We start from the raw sequence: 24285 nt of genomic DNA, 5'->3' as shown, positions 1-24285 counted from the left end.
TGGTCTAGCAAACACGGGCAGGGAAGGTATATCAGTTTTACTGCCCACTGGGTGAACCTTCTGACGGCCGTCAAGCATGTAACCCGTGGCACCCGTGTAGATTTGGTTTTACCGCCACGGATTGCATGCAGGCCTGACTCTTCTTCTCCTCCTCCTACTCCATCCTCCTCCCTCTCCTCCTCAGCTGCCTCCTCCTTTTCCGCTGCTAGCGTCTCTTCCACTGCACCGCCCAAGCTCCCCAGAACCTATTCCACATGCCAGGTGAGACGTTGCCATGCCGTGCTGCGTCTGTTGTGCCTGGAAGCAAAGAGCCACACTGGCCCGGCACTCCTTTCAGCTTTGCGTTCACAGGCAGATGAGTGGCTAACACCGCTCAATTTGACAGTTGGTAAAGTGGTGTGTGACAACGGTGCCAATCTGCTTAGCGCATTGAAACAGGGCAAAATCACGCACGTGCCGTGCATGGCACACGTCTTAAACTTGGTCGTGCAGCGATTCCTTGTCAAATACCCTGGGGTCCAGGACATCTTGCGGCAGGCAAGGAAAATCTCGGCCCATTTCAGAAGATCTTACACGGCCATGGCTCGCCTTGCTGACATTCAGCGGCGACACCATCTGCCGGTCAGACGTCTTATTTGCGATTGCCCGACGCGATGGAACTCAACCTTCTATATGCTTGATAGGCTGCTCCAGCAGAAACGTGCAGTTAACGTCTACCTGTATGAACTCTGCGAAAGAAACGGTTCTGGGGAGCTGGGTTTTTTTTCACCGCGCCAGTGGCTGCTCATGCGCGACACATGCAGACTTCTGCGGCCATTTGAGGAGATCACCAAACTGGTCAGTCGCAGCCATGGCGCCATCAGTGACATGGTACCTTATGCCTTCTTTCTGGAGCGTGCATTGCGTCGTGTCATTGATCAGGCTGTGGAGGAGCAGGAGCGGGAAGATGAGGAAGTCGCAATGCTGGATGAATTCCCAGGGGGGGCTACTCTATCTGAGACAAGTCAACAACAGGAGTCTGATGAGGAGTCAGAGGAGGATGGTGCCGGGGCGGATGAGCAGGAGCAAGAAGAGCATGCTTTAAACCTTTCTGGGATCCCTGTTGTGCGAGGATGGGGAGAGGAGAATGAAGAGGACGACATTATCCTGGATGATGAGCAGGAGCCAGGCCACCACACCGCTTCCACTTTAGTGCAAATGGGGGCCTTCATGCTCCAGTGTTTTAATAGGGACCCCCGTATAAAAAGCATGAGGGTCAAGGACCAGTACTGGGTGGCAACGTACTTAGACCCCCGGTACAAACACAAAATGGCGGAAATGTTACCGCCGTCGCAGAGGGCTGTCAGAATGCAGCACTTCCAGGCCTTGCTTCGAGAAATGCTGCATTCTGCTTTTGCGTGCGCTGGCAGAGGAGCAATTCCCACTCCCAGAGAAGGATTTGCGGGTACCAATCCAACAGCGCCTGCAAGAAGAGGCCGGTTTGAAGATGTGTTGGTGACTTCGGATATGAGGTCATTCTTTCAGCCGACCCATCGACAGGTGTCATCCGGATCCAGCATCAGGGAACGCCTAGACCGTCAGGTGTCCGACTACATTGGGTTAACGGCCGATGTGGACGCTCTGAGGAGTGATGAACCCCTAGACTACTGGGTGGGCAGGCTTGACCTCTGGCCAGAGCTTGCCCAATTTGCAATCGAACTGTTGGCTTGCCCCTCATCCAGTGTCCTGTCCGAAAGGACGTTCAGCGCAGCAGGGGGGATTGTGACCGATAAGCGTACTCGCCTAGCTCACCACAGTGTTAACTACCTCACATTTCTAAAAATGAATGAGGCATGGATCTCGGAGGAATTCAACACATGTGACCAGTAGACCATGTATATGTCTATAAACTATTTTTTTAATCAAGCACACAGACCTTCTTAATTCATTTGGCTCACTTCCTTGACCCAAAAAAGCACACCGTACTATATGCCCCTACCCTCCTCTTTGAAGAGGTTGAGCGGTGTCATATTTCTACTGGGGCTGCTTATGATATCCCTGTGCTGTGCTGACTTCCTCCTGGGGGTTCTTATTATGAAGGGATCACACTATCCCTGTGCTGTGCTGACTTCCTCCTGGGGGTTCTTATTATGAGGGGATCACACCATCCCTGTGCTGTGCTGACTTCCTCCTGGGGCTGCTTACGGTGCTGCTGTCAGCGCTGTATGTCACGGTGCTGCTGTCAGCGCTGTATGTCACGGTGCTGCTGTCAGCGCTGTATGTCACGGTGCTGCTGTCAGCGCTGTATGTCACGGTGCTGCTGTCAGCGCTGTATGTCACGGTGCTGCTGTCAGCGCTGTATGTCACGGTGCTGCTGTCAGCGCTGTATGTCACGGTGCTGCTGTCAGCGCTGTATGTCACGGTGCTGCTGTCAGTGCTCTGTATTACGGTGCTGCTGTCAGATGCCTCTATCACGGTGCATGTGTCATTCCGGTATGTCACGCTGCTGGTGATCATCTCCTGCACCCTCTTCTTTGCCTACCCTGGTCCCTGACCTTCCCTCTCCTCCATTGCCTTCATTAGCTCCATAGTCCTGAATTGTTAGAACAATTTCCCAAATAAAATAAAAATGCTTGTAGTTATCGATCCCAAATTCACCTCATACATGTATTATGTCATTGTCCAGATGGTGGGACTACGTTTTACCCCCTAATAATTACCACGTGGCCGCAAATTCGACATGAAGGTTTGCAAAGTTCGCCTCCCATTGAAGTCAATGGGGCCCGCGGCGAACGTTCGGTTTCGCGAACGTTTGGGTCCGTTCGCATTTCGCGTTCGCGAAACGTCCCGTCGGAAGTTCGTCCATCACTACATCTGACCACAGACACGTGGTCTAGCAAACACGGGCAGGGAAGGTATATCACTTTTACTGCCCACTGGGTGAACCTTCTGACGGCCGTCAAGCATGTAACCCGTGGCACCCGTGTAGATTTGGTTTTACCGCCACGGATTGCATGCATGCCTGACTCTTCTTCTCCTCCTCCTCCTACTCCATCCTCCTTCATCTCCTCCTCGGCTGACTTCTCCTTTTCAGCTGCTAGCGTCTCTTCCGCTGCGCCGCCCAAGCTCCCCATAACCTATTCGACATGCCAGGTGAGATGTTGCCATGCCGTGCTACGTCTGTTGTGCCTGGAAGCCAAGAGCCACACTGGCCTGGCACTCCTTTCAGCTTTGCGTTCACAGGCAGATCAGTGGCTAACACCGCTCAATTTGACAGTTGGTAAAGTGGTGTTTGACAACGGTGCCAATCTGCTTAGTGCATTGAAACAGGGCAAAATTACGCACGTGCCATGCATGGCACACGTCTAAACTTGGCCGTGCAGCGATTCGTTGTCAAATACCCTGGGGTCCAGGACATCTTGCGGCAGGCAAGGAAAATCTCGGCCCATTTCAGAAGATCTTACACGGCCATGGCTCGCCTTGCTGACATTCAGCGGTGACACAATCTGCCGGTCAGACGTCTTATTTGCGATTGCCCGACGCGATGGAACTCAACCTTCTATATGCTTGATAGGCTGCTTCAGCAGAAATGTGCCGTTAACGTCTACCTGTATGAACTCTGCGGCAGAACAGGTTCTGGGGAGCTGGGTTTTTTTTCACCGCGCCAGTGGCTGCTTATGCGCGACGCATGCAGACTTCTGTTGCCATTTGAGGAGATCACCAAACTGGTCAGTCGCAGCCATGGCGCCATCAGTGACATGGTACCTTATGCCTTCTTTATGGAGTGTGCATTGCGTTGTGTCATTGATCAAGCTGTGGAGGAGCAGGAGCTGGAAGATGAGGAAGTCGCAATGCTGGATGAATTCCCAGGGGGGGCTACTCTATCTGAGACAAGTCAACAACAGAAGTCTGAAGAGGAGTCAGAGGAGGATGGTGTCGGGGCGGATGAGGAGGAGCAAGAAGAGCATGCTTTAAACCTTTCTGGGATCCCTGTTGTTGTGCGTGGATGGGGAGAGGAGAATGAAGAGGACAACATTATCCTGGATGATGAGCAGGAGCCAGGCCACCACACCGCTTCCAGTTTAGTGCAAATGGGGGCCTTCATGCTCCAGTGTTTTAATAGGGACCCCCGTATAAAAAGCATAACGGTCAAGGACCAGTACTGGGTGGCAACGTACTTAGACCCCCGGTACAAACACAAAATGGCGGAAATGTTACCGCCGTCACAGAGGGCTGTCAGAATGGAGCACTTCCAGGCAGTGCTTTGAGAAATGCTGCATTCTGCTTTTGCGTGCGCTGGCAGAGGAGCAATTCCCACTCCCAGAGAAGGAGTTGCGGGTACCAATCCAACAGCACCTGCAAGAAGAGGCTGGTTTGAAGATGTGTTGGTGACTTCGGATATGAGGTCATTCTTTCAGCCGACCCATCAACAGGTGTCATCCGGATCCAGCATCAGGGAACGCCTAGACCGTCAGGTGTCCGACTACATCGGGTTAACGGCTGATGTGGACGCTCTGAGTAGTGATGAACCCCTGGACTACTGGGTGGGCAGGCTTGACCTCTGGCCAGAGCTTGCCCAATTTGCAATCGAACTGTTGGCTTGCCCCTCGTCCAGTGTCCTGTCCGAAAGGACGTTCAGTGCAGCAGGGGGGATCGTGACCGATAAGCGTACTCGCCTAGCTCACAACAGTGTTAACTACCTCACATTTCTAAAAATGAATGAGGCATGGATCTCGGAGGAATTCAACACATGTGACCAGTCGACCATATATATGTCTATAAACAATTTTTTAATCGAGCACACAGACCTTCTTTCTTCATTTGGCTCACTTCCTTGTCCAAAAAAAGCACACCGTACTATATGCCGGTACCCTCCTGTTTGAAGAGGTTGAGTGGTGTCATATTTCTCCTGGGGCTGCTTATTATGAGGGGCTCCCACCATCCCTGTGCTATGCTGACATCCTCCTGGGGCTGCTTATTATGAGGGGCTCCCACCATCCATGTGCTTTGCTGACTTCCTCCTGGGGCTGTACCTCTGCTGTGCATATTATGAGGGGCTCCCACCATCCCTGTGCTATGCTCATTATGAGGGGCTCCCACCATCCCTGTGCTGTGCTGACTTCCTCCTGGGGCTGCTTATTATGAGGGGCTCCCACCATCCCTGTGCTATGCTGACATCCTCCTAGGGCTGCTTATTATGAGGGGCTCCTACCATCCCTGTGCTATGCTAACTTCCTCCTGGGGCTGTACCTCTGCTGTGCATATTATACGGGGCTCCCACCATCCCTGTGCTATGCTCATTATGAGGGGCTCCCACCATCTCTGTGCTATGCTCATTATGAGGGGCTCCCACCATCCCTGTGCTATGCTGACTTCCTCCTGGGGCTGCTTACGGTGCAGGTGTCAGTGCTGTATATCACGGTACTGGTGTCAGTGCTGTATATCACGGTGCTGGTGGCAGTGGTTTATGTCACGCTGCTGATGTCAGTGCTCTCTATCACGGTGCTGGTGTCAGTGCTGTATATCACGGTGCTGGTGTCAGTGCTTTATGTCACGCTGCTGATGTCAGTGCTCTCTATCACGGTGCTGGTGTCAGATCACTCTATCACGGTGCAGGTGTCATTGCTGTATGTCACGCTGCTGATGTCAGTGCTCTCTATCACGGTGCTGGTGTCAGTGCTGTATATCACGGTGCTGGTGTCAGTGCTTTATGTCACACTGCTGATGTCAGTGCTTTATGTCACGGTGCTGGTGTCACATCACCCTATCACGGTGCAGGTGTGATTGCTGTATGTCACGCTGCTGATGTCAGTGCTCTCTATCACGGTACTGGTGTCAGTGCTGTATATCACGGTGCTGGTGTCAGTGCTCTCTATCACAGTGCTGGTGTCAGTGCTGTATATCACGGTGCTGGTGTCATTGCTGTATGTCACGCTGCTGATGTCAGTGCTCTCTATCACGGTACTGTGTCAGTGCTGTATATCACGGTGCTGGTGTCAGTGCTCTCTATCACGGTGCTGGTGTCAGTGCTCTCTATCACGGTGCTGGTGTCAGTGCTTTATGTCATGCTGCTGATGTCAGTGCTCTCTATCATGGTGCTGGTGTCAGTGCTGTATATCACAGTGCTGGTGTCAGTGCTTTATGTCATGCTGCTGATGTCAGTGCTCTCTATCACAGTGCTGGTGTCAGATGACTCTATCACTGTGCAGGTGTCATTGCTGTATATCACGCTGCTGGTGATCATCTCCTGCACCCTCTTCTTTGCCTACCCTGACCTTCCCTCTCCTCCATTGCCTTCATGCGCTCCACTGTCCTGAATTGTCACAACAATTTCACATATAAAAAAAAGAATGCTTGTAGTTGTCGATCCCAGATTTACCTCATACATGTGTTATGTCATTGGCCATGTGGTGGGACTATGTTTGCACAGATAGTAAGCATTTTGTGGCTGCAAATTTGACCTGTAGGTTTGCAAAGTTCGCCTCCCATTGAAGTCAATGGGACCCGCCGCGAACGCTACGGTTCGCGAACTATCGGCCGCGTTCGCATGCTACATACTGCCTGTCTGACAAGGAATTGTACAGAATCAACACATTCTATTATCATCTGTTGGGAACAGGCTGTGTAATGCTCAAAAAAGTAAGGGGAATCATCTTCCAGAAGCCATACCAGTGATGTGACTTGATTAATACTGAAAGGGGGAGAAAAATCATCATGGCCCTCTGGGATGCAGGGCAGGGCCAGCTCTGTGCAGATTTGAATTAATGGCTGAACATCCCCAAACAGCATACAGCCCTGATCAACCCAGGAGTGAGCTAAAGGAATGGTTTCCAACAGCTGATCATTAGTCCACTCTTTCAGTGTCTGGCGGAGATATTCACTACACTCAGACGCCAGCAGAGCATAATAACAAATCACCTCTAAATTAATTTCAGTAAGCAACCTGAACCAAGATGGTTCCCCTGTGCAGCCACTTCTGGTCAGGGATGGCCTTGGTATTCTGTCATGTATCAGATAAGACCAGAACTGTGTGGACTGCAACAGAGGAAACCCAAACGTGTATAAGTGAAATATAATGATTTATTAAGGAAAGTGAATAATATAAATACAACCATACAGTGCAATAAATCAACCAACAGAGACCCCCAAATAACAACAGACAGATATGTACAATAAATAGGAAATACCAGGATCATAAATGATAGCCAGGCCAGGGTCATGCACAGAGGATCAGTAGATAAACAAAGGGCAGCCCAGAATCAGAGACACAAACCAGGCCAAGGTCATACATGGGGAGATCAGCAGATGGGGTAGGAACACAGGACAGGGAGAGAATGCACAGATCAGACTGCAGGGCAGGAATGATGGTAACAGGTGGGACAGGGTAGGGACCAGGACAGGGAAACAGGATCAGAAACACGGGTCACAGATTCAGGTCACAGGATCAGGATCAGGATCACAAGCAGCAGGTCAGGGCACAAGGACAATACCAAGGCAAACATGTGAGTGCTTGCTAGCTATTTATAGGCCTGTGATTGGCCTCAAGTGACACCTAATTGCATGAGGTGCTGTCTGATCCACACTGCCAGGATCCATCCACTGGTAGACACCAGTACTGCAGCCCAAAGAGGACATGACATCAGCAGGAAAAAGCTCTGACAGTTCCAAACTGCCAGGAGACACCTGCTGGTGGACCTCAGTACTGCACGCCAAAAGACAGGTATCAGCGGATGGAACATTTCCTGACATAAACAATGCAAAGTTGCAAAACCAACAAAATTAATTCTGGCATATCACAAGAGGAAATACCTAACTTGCATCAATGTTAGCTCAAACTTTAACCAAAATACCTATTTATGAGCAAAATCAGACCAAAATAATTCAATGATAAAGTAGTACACTCTGTAAAGATATCCATATGTGTTTCTAAGCAGGGTATCCCTATATGGTGAAAGCAATCGCCTGGTGCCTTAGGGTTAGTGTAGGCCGGCTTGCGGTGGGGCCCTTCTGTTGGTGGTGCATAAGAATCTGTCAGTTTAAGAGTAATATGTGGAGCTGGATGTAGCAAGGGGTTAAACACGGGTTCCTCTCTCACTATTCCTGGCAGGCGACAGATCCTATATCACATGCTTGGTGAGTAAAGTGAATCCAGTCATCAGGTCTTAGTCTCTCCACACTGGTTCACCCACATGGCTCAGTCTCTGGCAAGCACTGACAGCCTTGGCAGCAGCTCTGTCCTCCCTCTGAAGTGAACAGACAGAATCAAGCAGCAAATCACCTTCGTGTAGCTCTCTTTCTCTGGCACAGCTGTGGGATGTCTTGCTACTGGTCCTCTTAGAATGGCTTAACCCTCACAAAAAGACCCCCCAGTAATATCTTTTTTTCTTGGGAAAAGCAACCCTGTCTCTCCTCGTCTGTATAACAGGATATTCACTCATGTAGTTTAGAGTCCAACTGTCCTCCATACACTTGTATTGTGCTCTCCCTCTGAGAAAACTACAAATCCCAGTGTCCATAGCTTCTGCTCAGCAAGTTCCCTTGTTTTCATTGGCTCACACTCTCATGCTCTTATAGGATCTGATCTGACTGCCAGAGGGGTGGGGAGAGAGAAGAGCTAGTAGTGGACAACACACCCTGCAGTCCGGGCTGTCTTTAACCACTTCCAAACTGCTACACGCCGATATACGTCCTAACTTTGAGAGGAATATCATTATTATGGCAGCAGCTAGCTACCATAACCCCAGTATCCTCTTTGGCCAGCAGTCCGGTTTCTGGTAATGGTGGTCTCTATGGCGGATTCACCGCAAGATCACTTTTATTGGTGGTGGGAGAGGGCCTCCCTCCCGCCACGCTCCAATGCCCTCTGCTGCTTACCGGACCCGTCGGCAGCGGTGGAGGCTATCGGATCGTCTTTCTTGCTGGGTATAGAGACGAGTGAGGAGAAGATGGCCCCCACCCATCTCCACACCATTGCACGGTGGAAGTGACGTCAAAGGCCCATTTTTTTTTTAATTGCATTTTATTGTAGATATGAGATCCGAGGTCTTTATTACCCGAGGTCTTGTCATGCTTTTGTTTTATTACAAGGAATGTTTACACTATAATGTTTACAATGTAAACATCCCTTGTAATAGGAATACAAGGGACACAATTTTTATTTTTTAAAAGAACAGTATAAAAATAAAAAATAATAGGTAAAATAAATAAGATTTTTTTTTTTAAACACGCCCGTCTTGCTGTGCAGAAGCAAATGCATACATGAGTAGCGCCCGCATATCAAAACGGTGTTCAAACCCCACATGGGAGGTATTGCCACGATTGGTAGATCGAGAGCAATAATTCCATCCCTAGACCTCCTCTGTAACTCAAAACATGCAACCTGTAGAAAGAGTAAAAGTTTGGGTATCAATTTAGTCGGCATAACATTATAGTTCACAATATAAAAATAAAAAAATTTGGGCTAACTTTACTGTTGTCTTATTTTTTAATTAAATTTTTTAAATTTTTTTCCAAAAAAGTGAGCATGCAAGACCGCTGCGCAAATACGGTGTGACAGAAAGTATTGCAACAAGCGCCATTTTATTCTCTACGGTGTTAGAAAAAAGTAATTCTAAGTAATTTTCTAGCAAAAAAAAATGTTTTTAACTGGTAAACAACAAATCTCAAAAAGAAGCTTGGTCCTTAAGTGGTTAATATTAATTGGACTCTGGGCAAACATTTTCTTGGACTCCCCTCCCCTCTCTGAGATATACAGTAATTAGCAGCTAGATTCAGAATGAATTGACTGCAGCAGCGATTGCGGTTAGTTTCCAAAAGTTACAGTACATCATTACCGTTCATTACCGCTCACTGATTAGCTGCTAGAGGTTACAGCACATCAGTACCGCTCACTGGTTGGTTGCTAGAGGTTACAGAACATTATTACTGCTCACTGATTGGCTTGTAGAGATTTCTGAAAATCATTATTGCTCACTAATTGGTTGCTAGAGGTTACTGTACTTAATCCCCTTTGCGTCAAATTGTGGTTGTGGCCAAACTGCACTAACATTGAGAGGTGCCCTATGTACAGAGTGCAGGGTTGTGGAATGCACTACATAAAGAATGCATAGTTGAAAGGTGCACTATATACAGAGTGCAGGGTTGAGGGGTGCACTATGCGCAGACTGCAAGGTTGAGGGGTGCATGTGCAGAGTGCAGTGATACGCTAGTTGCAGAGTGCAGGGTTGCACTATGTGTAGAGTGCAGGGGTGTGCTAGGTGCAGACTGCAGGGTTGCACTATGTGCAGACTGCAGGGTGCAGTGATACGCTAGTTGCAGAGTGCAGGGGTGCACTATGTGCAGAGTGCAGGGGTGCACTATGCACAGAGTGCAGGGGTGTAAAATGTGCAGAGTGCAAAGGTGTGCTATGTGCAGAGTGCAGTGATATGCTAGGTGCAGAGTGCAGGGTTGCGCTATGTGTAGAGTGCAGTGGTGTGCTAGGTGCAGAGTGCAGGGGGGCGCTAGGTGCAGAGTGCAGGGGGGGGCGCTAGGTGCAGAGTGCAGGGGGGGGGCGCTAGGTGCAGAGTGCAGGGGGGGGCGCTAGGTGCAGAGTGCAGGGGGGGGGCGCTAGGTGCAGAGTGCAGGGGGGGGGGCGCTAGGCGCAGGATGCAGGGGTGCGCTACGCGCAGAGTGCAGGGGTGCGCTACGCGCAGAGTGCAGGGGTGTAAAATGTGCAGAGTGCAAAGGTGTGCTATGTGCAGAGTGCAGTAATATGCTAGGTGCAGAGTGCAGGGTTGCGCTATGTGCAGAGTGCAGTGGTGTGCTAGGTGCAGAGTACAGGGGTGCGCTAGGTGCAGAGTGCAGGGGGGGCGCTAGGTGCAGAGTGCAGGGGGGGCGCTAGGTGCAGAGTGCAGGGGGGGCGCTATGTGTAGAGTGCAGTCTTGCGCTAGATGGAGAGCAGTGGTGCACTAGGTGCAGAGTACAGGGGTGCGCTATGTGCAGAGTGCAGTGGTGCACTAGGTGGAGACTGCAGGGGTGAGGAATGCACTACATGCAGACTGCAAGGTTGAGGGGTGTGCTAAGTGCAGAGTGCAGGGTTGAGGGGTGTGCTATGCGCTGAGTGTAGGGTTGAGAGTTGCACTAAGCGCAGAGTGTAGGGTTGAAAGGTGTAATCCGTGCAGGGTTTAGGGGTGCGCTATGTACAAAGTGTAGGGTTAAGTGGTGCACTATGTACAGAGTGCAGCGTTCAGGGGTGTGCTATAAACAGAATGCATGGTTAAGGTGTAGTCTATGAACAGAGTGCAGGGTTCAGGGGTGAGCTACGTGCAGGGTTTAGGGGTGATCTATGTGCAGAGTGCAGGGGTGCGCTAGGTGCACAGTGCAGTGGTTCGCCAGATGCAGAGTACAGGTGTGTGTGCTAGGTGTAGTGGTGCGCTAGGTGCAGAGTGCAGGGGTGCTCTATGTGTAGAGTGCAGTGGTGCTCTAGGTGCAGAGTACAGGGAAGCGCTATGTGCAGAGTGCTGGGGTGCCCTCCACCCCCCACCCCCCGATTCCAGTACAGAATTTTCCTCTGTCACAAATCCTACTCACAGCATGTCAGATGTCCGTGCAGCCTGCAGGTTTCAGAAGCAGCTTCCCCTGTGTAAATTCCCCACTCCTACCCTACTCTGCTTTAATAGAGATCTGAGTATTATACCCGAGGCATCTGAGTGGCCGTCGGGAGAGGAGCGCTCTCAATTGTAAATACAGGAGCAGCGCTTCTGCATTTCAGAGTGACAGTAGGCGAGCAGCCAGCATGTGACCAGCACCGGAGGTGGCAGAACTCCGGCGGGCAGCGCAAGCTCAAGGGACAGCTGCTTAGGGCACCCCAACAGTGACAGGGCCCTGAGCAGATGCCCCTTTTTCTCCTTCATACACAGTCCTAGCTATCTAATGTGTGCCCAGGTTCATACCTTGCCCAAAGGAAAGTCCATTGAGCTCCAGTCCAGTAGTGGTAGGTCCCTAGTTCCATGGATCCCAGCAGGGTGAGTCAGATGGTGGCCCACGTGCTCCAGTAGGACTAAATGGTGCTGCAGATCTTCCTCTGTAATCCCATGTAGAAGAGAACACTTGCCTTGAGCCCTCCCCTTATGGTTATGTGGCTAACAACCGGGGGCAGCACCCAAGAAACCCAGGAAAGATCTGAGAAATAGTTAACCCTTTTCCCATCCAGGACAGCATGAACTAACTACATAGCTACATTGTGCAATTAATACAGCATTAAACAGCAGACATGCATTCAATAGTACCCCGTAGGCAACTGCTTACATCCTAGTGTGACTTCTGATGTGACTTGCGTCACACAGAATGGTATGACAAGGCAAATCACATTGTTTTCAATGGTGATGTGATTCATAATGAGGCGATTTTGGAAAAGGTTCTTGCATTACTTTGGTGCAATCTCCAGTATGACTTGGCCTACATACAATATGCAAAGTTGCATCAAACTTGCACCATAGAATCGCACTGTTAATTGCATTGCAGTAGTGTGAAAAGCTTAAAGGACCAAAAATCTGCCAAAAATCAGCAGTAGAAGCTGGTCTCACAACTGGCTTTTGTCAAATGGGCATGCTGGTGCATTTTGATGGTGGGGAGATTGCCGCACTAACATTACGTGTTTTAGAACGGCAATCTCAGCTTTCTTTTGTTCAGCCCTCTGAGTTAAACGGAAAAAAAAAACCTTCTAGTGTGTACCCAGTTTCAACACTTTCTCGCCCACCCACCGTCAAATGCTGGAGGAGTTGGGTGGCTCTCGTTCTGGGAGGACATCATATGACTGCGCCCCAGAATGGCTGCTCTCATGCCCGTGGGGGCACGCAGCATGGCGATCACGGCCATGTTGTTGGGACATACCGTGGCCCTGATCTCTGTAAAGAGCTGACGACTCTTTAACCATGTGATCGGATCGGTCCAATTACAGCCGGTCACATCTTAATGCAGAAGTGCCGTTAATCGGCTCTCTTCGCCTCACACTGACAGGGTGTGTGGTGAGGAGAGCCGATCAGCAGCATCTCCTTGCAGGGGAGACCAGGGCAGGTAATCAGGGTCATCAGTGCCCTGATTACAGTAAAGCCCCAGCAGTGCCAATTAGTGACACAAATCAGTGCACATCAGTGACACCAATCAGTACCCATCAGTGACACAAATCATTACCCATCAGTGACACCAATCAGTGCCCATTATTGATACCAGTCAGTGCTGCCTTTCAGTGCCTGCTCATCCGTGCCCACCAGTGCCCAGCAGTGCCACCTATCATTGCCCACTGGTGCAACCTAACAGTGCCCATCAGTGTCACCTATCAGTGCTTATCAGAGCCATTTATCAGTGCCCATCAGTTCGGCATATTAGTGCCTCCTCATCAGTGCCATCTAATCAGTACCCATAAGTGCCGCCTCATCAGTGCCCATAAGTGCCACCTCATCAGTGCCCATCAGAGCAGCCAAAGCAGTTAAAGAGATTGTAAAGCTTTGTTTATTTAAAAAAAAAAAATGCAATACTTACCTCCACTGTGCAGATCGTTTTACAGAGTGGCCCGAACACCGTCTTTTGGGGTCCCCCAGTGGCTCTCGTGGCTCCTCCCCGCATCAGATAACCCCCTAGGAGAAGCGCTCTCCAGGAGGGTTACCCCGTGGGCACGTTCCCAAGTCCATCATTTGGCATCCATGACTCGGCTCCACCCCCGCGTCATTGGATTTGATTGACAGCAGCGGGAACCCCGGGCAGATGAAGAGTGCGTCCCCGCCAGATGAAAAAAACATGAAGGTTTACAACCACTTTAAGTTATCCTGACTGGATATCGAACAGGATAAACCATGATCGCTTGCGCATGGCGATCGATGGTGTCGTGTGTCACTCTGACACACCGCAACGCCAATTGTTGTAAAGAGCCTATGATGTAGACTCTTTACCATGTGATCAGCTGTGACCAATCACAGCTGATCACAGCGTGTAACCATGAAGTGTCGTAAATGGCTTTCCTCGGTTCGCTCTGACAGGAGAGCTGATCTGTGGCTCTCCTGTGAGGGGGGGGGGGGGGTCTGCATTGATAATCAGCGCATTGATTATGAGCTCAGGCCCCATCAGAGGTGCCCCCCACATCTGTCAATCACTGCCCATCAGCTGCCAGTTAGTGCCCACCAAAGTGCCAATCAGTAATGCCTATCAGTGCCCTTCACAGATGCCAATTAGTGCCCATCAGTATTGACTGTCAGTACCTCATCACCAGTGCTGCCCATCATTGCCATCATTGCCATCTATTAGTGCCGCCTGTCAGTGCTGCCCATCAGTGTCACCTATCAGTGCAGCCTCATCAGTGCCCATCAGCGAAGGAGAAATTCAAAGACATTATTTTATTTATAGCGCAAAAAATAAAAACCGCAGAGGTGATCAAATACCCCAAAAAGAAAGCTCTATTTGTGGGAAGAACATGGTAAAAATGTCATATGGGAAAAGTGTTGCATGACCGCACAAATGTCGTTTAAAATGTGACAGCGCTGAAAGCTGAAAATCATCCTGGGCAGGAAGGGGGGGGGGGGGGAGTGCCCGGTATTGAAGTGGTTAAATCAGAAAGGAAGCTGATCGTTTTGATTTGATCGATATGATAATAATAGAAAAAAAAATTGAAAAGTGTTTGCGAGTGCCATAAGTGACGATTGTGTGAAATCCACTCCCCCGGCCGGGTGGGTCATATCGATCAAATTAGTGGGTGACTACACAACCATTACTCCTTGATCAGAAAAGAAAGAAATAATAATAATGATAAATATATTAATATCTATCTATCTATATAGACAAGAGAAAGAAAAACACAAGAAATGGATGGATGGATGATGGATGGATGGATGGATGGTGGACGATGGGTGGATGGATGGTGGATGGATGATGGATGGATGATAGATGGAGGGTGGATGATGGGTGGATGGATGGATGGATGATGGGTGGCAAGGAAGAAGTCTTCAGCTCTATTTGCTCACTTAGGACAAGCAGAAAGGAATTGGAGAAGAATGAGAAAGTTGCAGGCTGGGGGGAGGTGACCTGCGTGGTGGTGGGCGGGGTTATGTAGGGGGCGGGAGAAGGGAGCTCAGGCTGGGACTCCACACATCGGAGCACTGACCGTCTGTAGCGTGGTGAGGTATCTGTGATGTCTCCATAGAGTGGTCGGAGTTTGGTCCATAGTGCCCGGAGATCGGACAGAGGACACGTCCAGTGGTTGGTGTGCGGATACAGGAGGGAGCCTGGGACTGATCTGCGAGTCATGGCCACTTCTCCGTGCAGCAGTAGTGGGGTCTCCTCTTCTTCCTCCTCTGGATTCAGCATGGACACCGGCTTGGAGATCAAAACTAAATCAGTGGAGCAGACCCTCATCCCTCTAGTGTCCCAGGTAAGAGCAGGGTGACAACCTACCTGAGCAGTAATACTTCTCCCAGCCTGGGGACACAAAGTGCTCAGCTCCTGAGCCTGCATTCTACTACTCTACTGTGTTATTGTAGATGGGGGAGGAGGATAAATAAATAAGCAGGTTGTGCCTGTGGAGCATAGCCCTGGGGGAGGCTTTATTAGAAACATATGTAGACAATCATTAGGCATTCATTATGACTGGCCTGTCATCTGATCCATGGTGTGCCTACCAGGCTGGAGCTATCTTAATCTTCTATCCACAAGTATAGGATGGTCATGGAACCAGTGCAATGTCCAACTGGGAGCTCCGGCTGCATCTGCAGTTGTCCCCCATTCTAGGTGTTGGAGCATCGCTGTATGGAAAGGAGATGACTTCTGTGGTGGGTCCATGTCCTCCTACAAACCCACAGGACACTTCCCGAATTCCTCATACCAGGGCTCAATTTTCTCTGCTATTATTAGATGTGTTTGTTAAATATACAAGGTTTTGTAATAGTATTATTATTATTATTATTATTATTATTTTTATACAAAACTGAAACCGTGTGTGTGTGTATATGTATATATATATATATATATATATATATATATATATATATATATATATATATATATATTACAAAACTGATACCTTCTATATATAAAAATATTGTTATACAAAACTGAAACCTTCCATATAAAAACATTAAAAGACAAAACTGATCCCTTGTGTATATAACTAAGGAAAAAAAATATTTAACATTGTTATATACAAGGTGTCAGTTTTGTATCTAAATTTTTTTTTTTTTTTTTTTTTTTTTTTCTTAGTTATATACACGAGATCCGTTTTTGTCCTTTAATATTTTTTATTATTACTATATTTCTTATGTACAAGGTGTTGTATGTAATCCTATATCTACACACGCACAAAAATAAATATATATTTATGTGTGTGTGTGTGTGTGTGTGTGTATATATATATATATAATTAGTGTGTGTTTTATATACAATGTATCAGTTTTGTCTTGTAATACTTTTTTTTTTTTTTTTTTTCTTTTTGTTATATAAACAATGCCACTTAGCAACTGGATTATTTATTTACCAGCAGAAAAGCCACCAATGTGCTCTGCGTCTTTTTATTTAATATCTTTTATTTAATCCTAACATCAAGCCGCTACATTCATTAAACATGCATTCTTTTGAGCAGAAGTGCTGGACTATGTGGGCTGTGCGATGAATAAACTCTCTCCAAGCTTGATGGCTTTTTAATCGCCTGGTATGTGGTGGCAGCCTATTATGCAGCGTTGTACGTAGACTTTTGTCATCAGTCCCAGCCCGAGAAGAGCCTACCGTTTAACCCCTTAACATTGTTTCCTAGGGACCCTTTAAGTGGATTCAATACTTGGGAGGAGGCGTGGCTTTTGTATCAGGTGATTGCTGTCATTGGCACTCACAGTGGTCTGGATCAGAAGCTGTGACAGAAAGCGGTTAGTGTTTTTGGAAGCGTGCTGCACGCAACTTCAGGCTGCCGTTGATGCAAATGTGGAGCTGCTGGATGTTAAGGCACGGTTTCCTTGCAGCCGCATATATGCATTGCATGGTAAGCAAGAGGTTAAAGAGAGACTTTACCCCTCCCCCCGCTCTTTCCTTGGCTGCCTTTTTTTTGGGTTTACCCTGTTTTGGCTGTATTGCTGGGTTAGTTTCAAAACTCATACTCGCATACCCAGTGTTGTTCTTCTGTGACTAGCTACTTTTTTCACTAGGCCAGGTCTCATTCATTCCTGTGTCATCAGGAGCTCACTCTTGGGTTCTTGCAGTGGGTCATTGATGATGCACCACCTTGTCCACCCTCTGGTGTCATCCTTGATGTGTTTGATAATGCTTCTCCCATTGCTTTCTGTCTCATCAGAAGCTTACTGCCTCTTTAGTTCTTGCAACCAGTCCTTGATGATGCACCACTTTGTCCACCCTCCAGTGTCATCCTTGATGTCCTAGATGATGCGCCATTACCCATTCCTTTGTGTCCTCAGGAGCTCACTGCCTGTTGGGTTCTTGTAGCTGATCCTTGAAGATGCGCCACTTTGTCCAGCCGCTGTCCATGCCTACTCTTGATATTCCTGTCGCATTTCCCAGGAGGTTGCAAAAGCAGGGGTGAGAGTGGTAGCAGGAGCTGGTTGGAGTAAAAAAAAGTTAACAAATGACCCCCCCAAAAAAAACATCATGTTTTTGACCCCTAACACTGGCTCCTAGCATTAATGCCCAGAAAGATGTGCCTACTGTGATTGGCTTTCACAGTTGCATGATTGGGAACCTGTCTAGCTGGCTGCCAAAACGGAAGCTGTGGCCAAGAGCTGTTGGTGGTGACAGCTCGGTCGGGGTGCTGGGAGTGCAGTGCCAGCAAAGAACCTCATGCCACTATTGAAAAATGTGCAGTGTCTGCGCGTTAAAGGCCACTTTTCATACTAACGCATATATGCGTTAGGTGGTAAGCAAAAGGCTAAATAGCATAAGGTTGCAGTAAGCAAAAGTACATTTTAGGAGTGAAGGTCCCTAATAAACTTTTACAGGAACGTGATAACACTTTAGAACCAGTTTTAAATAGACCGTTATTTTTAGCCAATATGCTTTTGGCTTGTAAATACAAATTCTTTTGAAGCCCGAAATACTAAGTAGATACTGTCCTCGATGGAAATTGCAACAAGAACCTCAGTTCTGTAAGGCAAGATCATGTACTATGTTTACAGTTATCCATTGAGGTATCATTAAACAAGAGTGAACATGCCAGAAAGCCTATGCAGTCTATACATATTGAGTATGTATTAATAACTGGAAAATCTTAATCTGCTGTGTATATATGATGCTCATGGGCCATTTAATTGTTCTTTGGTTTTCTTGATTTGTAATAAATAGTAAGACACAAGACTGTAATCATGTTGCAGAGTTATTAGCTAAAACTTAAAAGATAAGAGGAAACAAAATGTTTATTGCTTCAAATAAACTCCTTCACCGCTAGATTATAGACAAGACAGGTTATGCTTTGTGTTTTTATACTGCGTAGTGAAAAAAAAAAAAATAGAATTCTTCCAAGTGAACCTCACTTCTCCAAAAAGTGGAGTTTTTGGTTTTGTGTTTACAAGTGATTTATTCAGTCCCATGAACAGCAAAGAAAAGTGCGACATCCTTTTATGTACTGCTGTACTCAGACCAATAAAATTCCATATTCTCTGCTACTTTTACTTCCTTGGGAAATGTTTTCATTAAAAGAAAGTCTTTGGCAAAGCTAAGAAAAATATCTGCCTTTTAACTCCAGCTTGTAATAAAAATGCATATTTCTTATTTAAACCTTGCATAAAGATTTTATTACGGAACTATCGGGTAGTTAAATCACATCTTAATGGGCTTTAAATGACATTCAGATCAAGGCCAGCGTTGCCTTAAAAAGTGTTTTGGATTGCCACATTAAAGCTCTTTTCATTCCATCAATTTCTTTCTCTTTTAAAGGAAAACCGTTCCATGCTTTTTCACTACGTACATCATCTGACCGTGTTCATTTGTTCAGGTTCATGTAACGGTGTGGAGAGACAAAAGCTGGCCATATACTTGGGGCTCATTTACACTGGTGGTTGCCCTTGCCACACATCTGAAATGCGCTCTGTGATATTATAAATATTTTGTATAGTGCTGACTGTTTAGGCAGCACTTTACATATATTGTACATTCACATCAGTCCCTGCCTCAAGGAGCTTACAATCTATGGCTGGCCATAGACAGAGTGAATTTCTTGCCTGCAGACCATGGCTGCAGGAAAGAAATGTGCTCCACTTTCCCCAACGCAGTCAGTGTTGGCAGGGTAATCCCTCCTGCAGAGCCATTGTGTTCTCTGGGCGAGGGAAGCCACCCCAGCCGTTTCCCACTAAACCGGCCGAGATTCGTATCATCTATGGCCAGCTTAAGTTCTCTGCCTCGCATACAGATACCAGGGCCACTTTAGAAAGTAGCCAGTTAACCTAGTAGCAGGTCTTTGGAGCAGTGTTTCTCAACCTTCTTTAGTGAAGGCAATGAGAAAACCTTGCGGCTCCCCTAGTCTAAAATGGGGTCCTCCATCACATCAGAGTACTCAGTTGTCGTCCTGCTTCCCTTTCACATCAGGGTCATCAGTCTCCCCTCCAGATAGATGGTGATTATTGCTAGTGGCTCTACCACTCGCTAGCGATAATCGTATGTAAAATCTGCCAGGCTGGTTGTACCCAAGTTGATTTTAAATCGGCTTGGGTACATTGAGCCTTGTCCATAAATGGGTCAAATATTGGCTGGGACTTGCTGAACCAGCTGAGATTGTCTATGACCGCCCTATATATGGGTGGACTTCTGAGTGCCTGGTCTGCCCTACATGCTGCCCACCATACCAGCAAGCATTTCCATGGTGCTGGTGCCTCTGCCATCTTGCCTTCTTCCCATAGTGCATCCTGGTGCCATCTTTAAGCAACACACACTCAGCCATTCACGTTATGTAAAAGAAAATCTGATTTGTCAGACCAGGCCGCCTTCTTCCACTGCTCAGTTCTGATGCTCACATGCCCATTGTAGGCAGTTTGAGCTATGGACTCAGGTTTACAGCTATGTAGTCCCATACACAACAAACTGCCATGCCCGTTTTTTTTTCTGCTTTCAAAACAACTTCAGGGACAACATGTTTACTTGCTGCCTAATATATCCCCCAAAACTTTCAGATGCCATTGTAACGGGGTAATCAATGTTATTTCCCTAAACTGCCAATGGACATAGTTTATGGCTGCGCACTGTATACTTGTGTGTGGTTTAGAGTGCATGAGGGCTTAAGAGAAATTGACATTCACTGTATTGAACCTCTGGTCTCATAGGTTTCCTTTTGCTTTGTATTCCTGGACAGTTTTTGCCTTTTTTTTTAATTTTTTTTAATTTATTTATTTATTTTTTTATTTAATTTTTTTTTCTGATTGGAGAAGTATTTCAGCTTAGCACAATGTCCCTAGGACTTCTGTGTTCTTGGGTTAATCAAGCAAAAGTTTAATCCAAATGTAATTAAGTTTGTAACTTTCCAACTAGGGATGTGCTGCAATTCCTTTTGTCCATAAATGTAATGATAAAAGGGGCTTAGTGTTTTTTATGGAAAATGTTACACAAGCTTTAAATAGCCCTGAAAAAAGATTTATGGAAGCTCATTTCATGTTCTGTATAAATAAAGATCAAGTGGAATTGACTGGTGTTTTTAGGCAACGAAGGATTCTGAGTAGCATGTCCATCAGGTCTGTACCATATTTTGATGAGTAAATTTAGAGATGGAAATCAATTCCAACTACCCAGATTAAACTCCCCCCCCCCCCCCCCCCTTTTTTTTTTTTTTTTCTCTTCTTAAGATCTGACATTTTTTGACAGATGCTCTTTCTCACAACCCCCATATAGTTCAGTGATTACCTGATTGGGTATAGATTGTATGGGAAGTTTTGGTAGGACCTCCTATTGCATACTGTAGTTCTTATAAGTCTTAAGCTCACTTTCAATGTAACAGTCTGACCATACAATTTCTGTATAGTCAACCTGCACCAACTTGTAATACAGGGAACTTCCTAACCTATTTGATCAGGCAGGTCCTTGAACTGCATTCAGTATTTCTTGGTGGATCTCAAATTATTAATAAACAGAATTTATATAGCGCCAACGGTTTATGCAACACTTTACAATATAAAAGGAGACAATATAGTTACAATATAATAAAATACAAGAGGATTAAGAGGGCCCTGCTCAGAAGAGTTTACAATCTAATAGGGTGGGGCAGGTGGTACAAAAGGTAGTGACTGTGGGGAATGAGCTGATGGCGGTGGTAAGATTAGTTGGTCCTGCCATAGGCTTCCCTTAAGAGTTTCTAGGGATTGCCTGAAGGCAGCTAGAGTAGGAGATAGCTGGACAGGTTGAAGTAGAGTTCCAGAGGATCTGGAGAAATCCTGGAGACGAGCATGGGAGGAGCAGACAAGGGAGCTTGAGAGAAGTGTAGAGGACAGTGTGTTTGATATTGGGAGACGAGATTGGTGATGTAGCTTGGGACAGAGTTGTGAATGGCTTTGTAAATTTGTGGTTAAATTTGTGGGCGATCGGGAACCAGTGAGAGGGGTGGCAGACACTGAGCGGTTGGTATGGTGGAGAAGTCTGGCAGCAGCATTCATGATAGTCTGAAGGGGGAACAGCCTATGGAGAGGTAGGCCAAGGAGAAAGGAGTTGAAATAGTCAAGGCGAGAGATGACAAGGGAGTAAATGAGGAGTAGCTTGGTGGTTTCATTTGTTAAGAAGGGGCATATTTTAGGGATGTTATGGAGGTGAAATCTACAAGCTTTCAACAGCGTTTGGATTTGGGGCTAAAAGGACAGGTCAGAGTCTAGGATTATACCTAGTACCCTAGCATGAGGGGATGATTGATGGTTGCTCTATTGATTGTGATGGGAAAAGTCATGGAAGGGGCATGGACCAGGGGGAGTATTACCAGCTTGGTCTTAGAGAGATTTTGTTTAAGCAAGTGGCGCGACATCCATGCTGATATGTCAGTAATGCGAGAGGAGACTGAAGGAGTGAGGAGTAGACAATTTTGGGTGTCGGCGTATAGATGGTATTGGAAGCCTTGGGTGGCTATCAAGTGACCAAGGTAGAAGGTGTAGATAGAGAAGGGGTCCAAGAACAGAACCTTTGGGGACCCTCACTTAAAGGGGCAAAGAGGAGACAGTTGTAGGAAATACTAAAAGAGCTCTGTGATAACGTTGACCACCCACTCCTTCTCAAACTCTGTATCAAAGGCCGCAGAGAGGTCAAGCAGTAGGAGTATAGAGTAGTGGCCATTGGTTTTAGCAGTTAGTAAATACATTTTGAGTTTTTGTAATGCTTTTTCACTGTCGGGCTGTGAGCGAAAACCAGATTGTAAGGGGTCAAGAAGGCTATTTTCACTGAGGTAAGAGCTAAGACTGTTGTAGCCTAAGCGTTTTAGAAGTTTGGAGGTGAATGAGAGCAATGGGATGATGGGTCTTAAGTTGTTCAGGTTGATGGGGTCCAGTGAGGGCTTTTTAAGTATGGGATTGATTGGTGCATGTTTTAGAGGGGAGGGGAAGGTGCCACTAGAGAGGGAGAGATTGAAGATGTGAGGGAGCATAGAATAAGAGGGTGACCGTAGAAGTTGTGAGGGAACAGGATCCAGGGGACATTTGGTTATATGAGCATCTGAAAAATGTTTTGTAACCTATTCAGTATTAGCCAGGTCAAAAGAGGTTTGTGTTGACTGTGCTTTTAGGCAAGATACGTTGAGTGAGGAAGATGTACGCACAGTGGTGGTGTCTTCGCGTATTGCATTAATCTTATCTTTTGAAGTGGTTGGCAAGCTCTTGGGCAGCGAGTGCGTTGGTGAGTAGAGGGGGTGGGGCACAGTGCAGAGTACTGTATGTAACTGACATAGTTCATACAACGCTCAAAGCGGGCACTTCTGTTTAGTGAAGGTAATAGTTTGGACCAGCCTGGTCAAAATAGAATATTTTCAAGTAACAGAATGCTGGAGTTTGGATTTAAAAATGCTGCCTGCCTCCCCCTGTAAAGCCTTTATAGAAGTGACTTGGATTTTTTATTTTTTTTTATTATTGTGGTCAGGCAATCCACAAGCTTCAGCTTTTCTTGTGTAAGGGAGCACTCCACAATAGCCGTGAATTCCTGGTGTCCTAACGTCACCCATTGCCCATCTATTGTTGGTGCTCCCTCTCCTCCCTTGCAGCAGATGCCTCTGGCCCGGGAACTGGAATTTGTGGAAGGCTATACAGCACCAGTAAGGGGAGAGGGAAGACCACCTTTTTAAGAACACTTATAGGGAGCCTTTACTTCCACTTTAAATACAATTTTTGTCTGGAGTTGGGCTTTAAACAATAGCAACAGCCACTAAGAATTCTTTACACCTGAGAGAGACTGTATCACCTCTCTTGGATAAGTTTGCCAACACAATCCGTCTTTTGCACTTTGAAAAACAGTCTAATGTTTCAGACATAACCAAATTATTCTTCGGCCTCAAGCAGAGGAAGTTGGCAAAGCTATAGATATTTACATGCTCTTTATAGTTGGCTTGTATCCAAGACTGGATTACATTGTAATGGCTGGTGATTGCTGAGTAACCAAGATATGCAGTGGTAGGATGTATGTACTGTATATATTATGGTAAATGTGCTTATGCTCACACCTATATTTGAGCATTCACATAAGCGGGAACCCTTGTAGGAAAAAAACCTGCAAAAGCTTAACCTTTTATGTAGATGTTGTTTAACCGTGAGTTATAACAGGCAAAGGTCACTTCTCTTGTAAAGAAGACCTAGTACTGCAAGATATGTGCTTGACAAAAGTAAGATCTGCAGACAAGCAGACCTGGATGTTCTTCGTATGACACTATAGTATACTGGATTATTCCAGTGCTTTCAGATCTTCTGATCCTTGCTTTGGAAGGCTTCCTGACACAGGTCTATTGTAGTTACAGAGAGATGTGCACATTTTCAAGCTTATAAATAAATGGCAGGTTGTATTTCTAAACCACTCAGTTGCTGACATGTACATAGTCTGTAAATAATACTCGTCCAGTGTTCTGAAGTGCTTTTTTTACTACCCTATTGCTGGATGTGTTCCATAACTATATCTGTTGTAGTTGCTGTATCTGGGTGACAGTGTGACTGTTCTAGGTGTATCTGGTAAAGGTGATCGCTTCAAACATTTGTCCTTCTCTTACTCAAATGTATATCCTCTAGATTAGGCTAGTTTGCAAACTGAGTAAGATATTAAAGCAGTAGTAAACCTCAAAAAAAATAAACCTTCCTCTTGCAAGTTAGGGTTTAAGGTCAAAAATGTTCTATAATTCCTTCTGGTATA

The 24285-nt window shown here is 46.7% G+C and overlaps 1 protein-coding gene across 3 annotated transcripts in view; it reads left to right on the top strand.

Moving 5' to 3' along the window:
* The first annotated feature begins 15069 nt into the window (after positions 1-15069).
* Positions 15070-24285, top strand: part of CTNNAL1 (catenin alpha like 1) — a 417111-nt gene continuing 407895 nt past the window's right edge. For 2 of the 3 annotated variants that reach the window (XM_077492001.1, XM_077492003.1), the window contains exon 1: positions 15070-15376. In XM_077492001.1, coding sequence (XP_077348127.1) covers positions 15251-15376 — 126 coding nt within the window. In that variant the 5' untranslated portion in view covers positions 15070-15250. Of the gene's footprint in view, positions 15377-16945; positions 16973-24285 lie in introns of those variants that run through there. The other variant, XM_077492002.1, reaches the window with a different exon arrangement.

The sequence above is a fragment of the Lithobates pipiens genome, unplaced genomic scaffold (genome assembly GCF_037356315.1).
Source record: "Lithobates pipiens isolate NorthernLeopardFrog02 unplaced genomic scaffold, aLitPip1_a1.2 Scaffold_19, whole genome shotgun sequence".
NCBI lineage: Eukaryota > Metazoa > Chordata > Amphibia > Anura > Ranidae > Lithobates > Lithobates pipiens.
The sequence above is the reverse complement of the archived record's forward strand: the minus strand, read 5'-3'. Positions and strand labels throughout refer to the sequence as shown.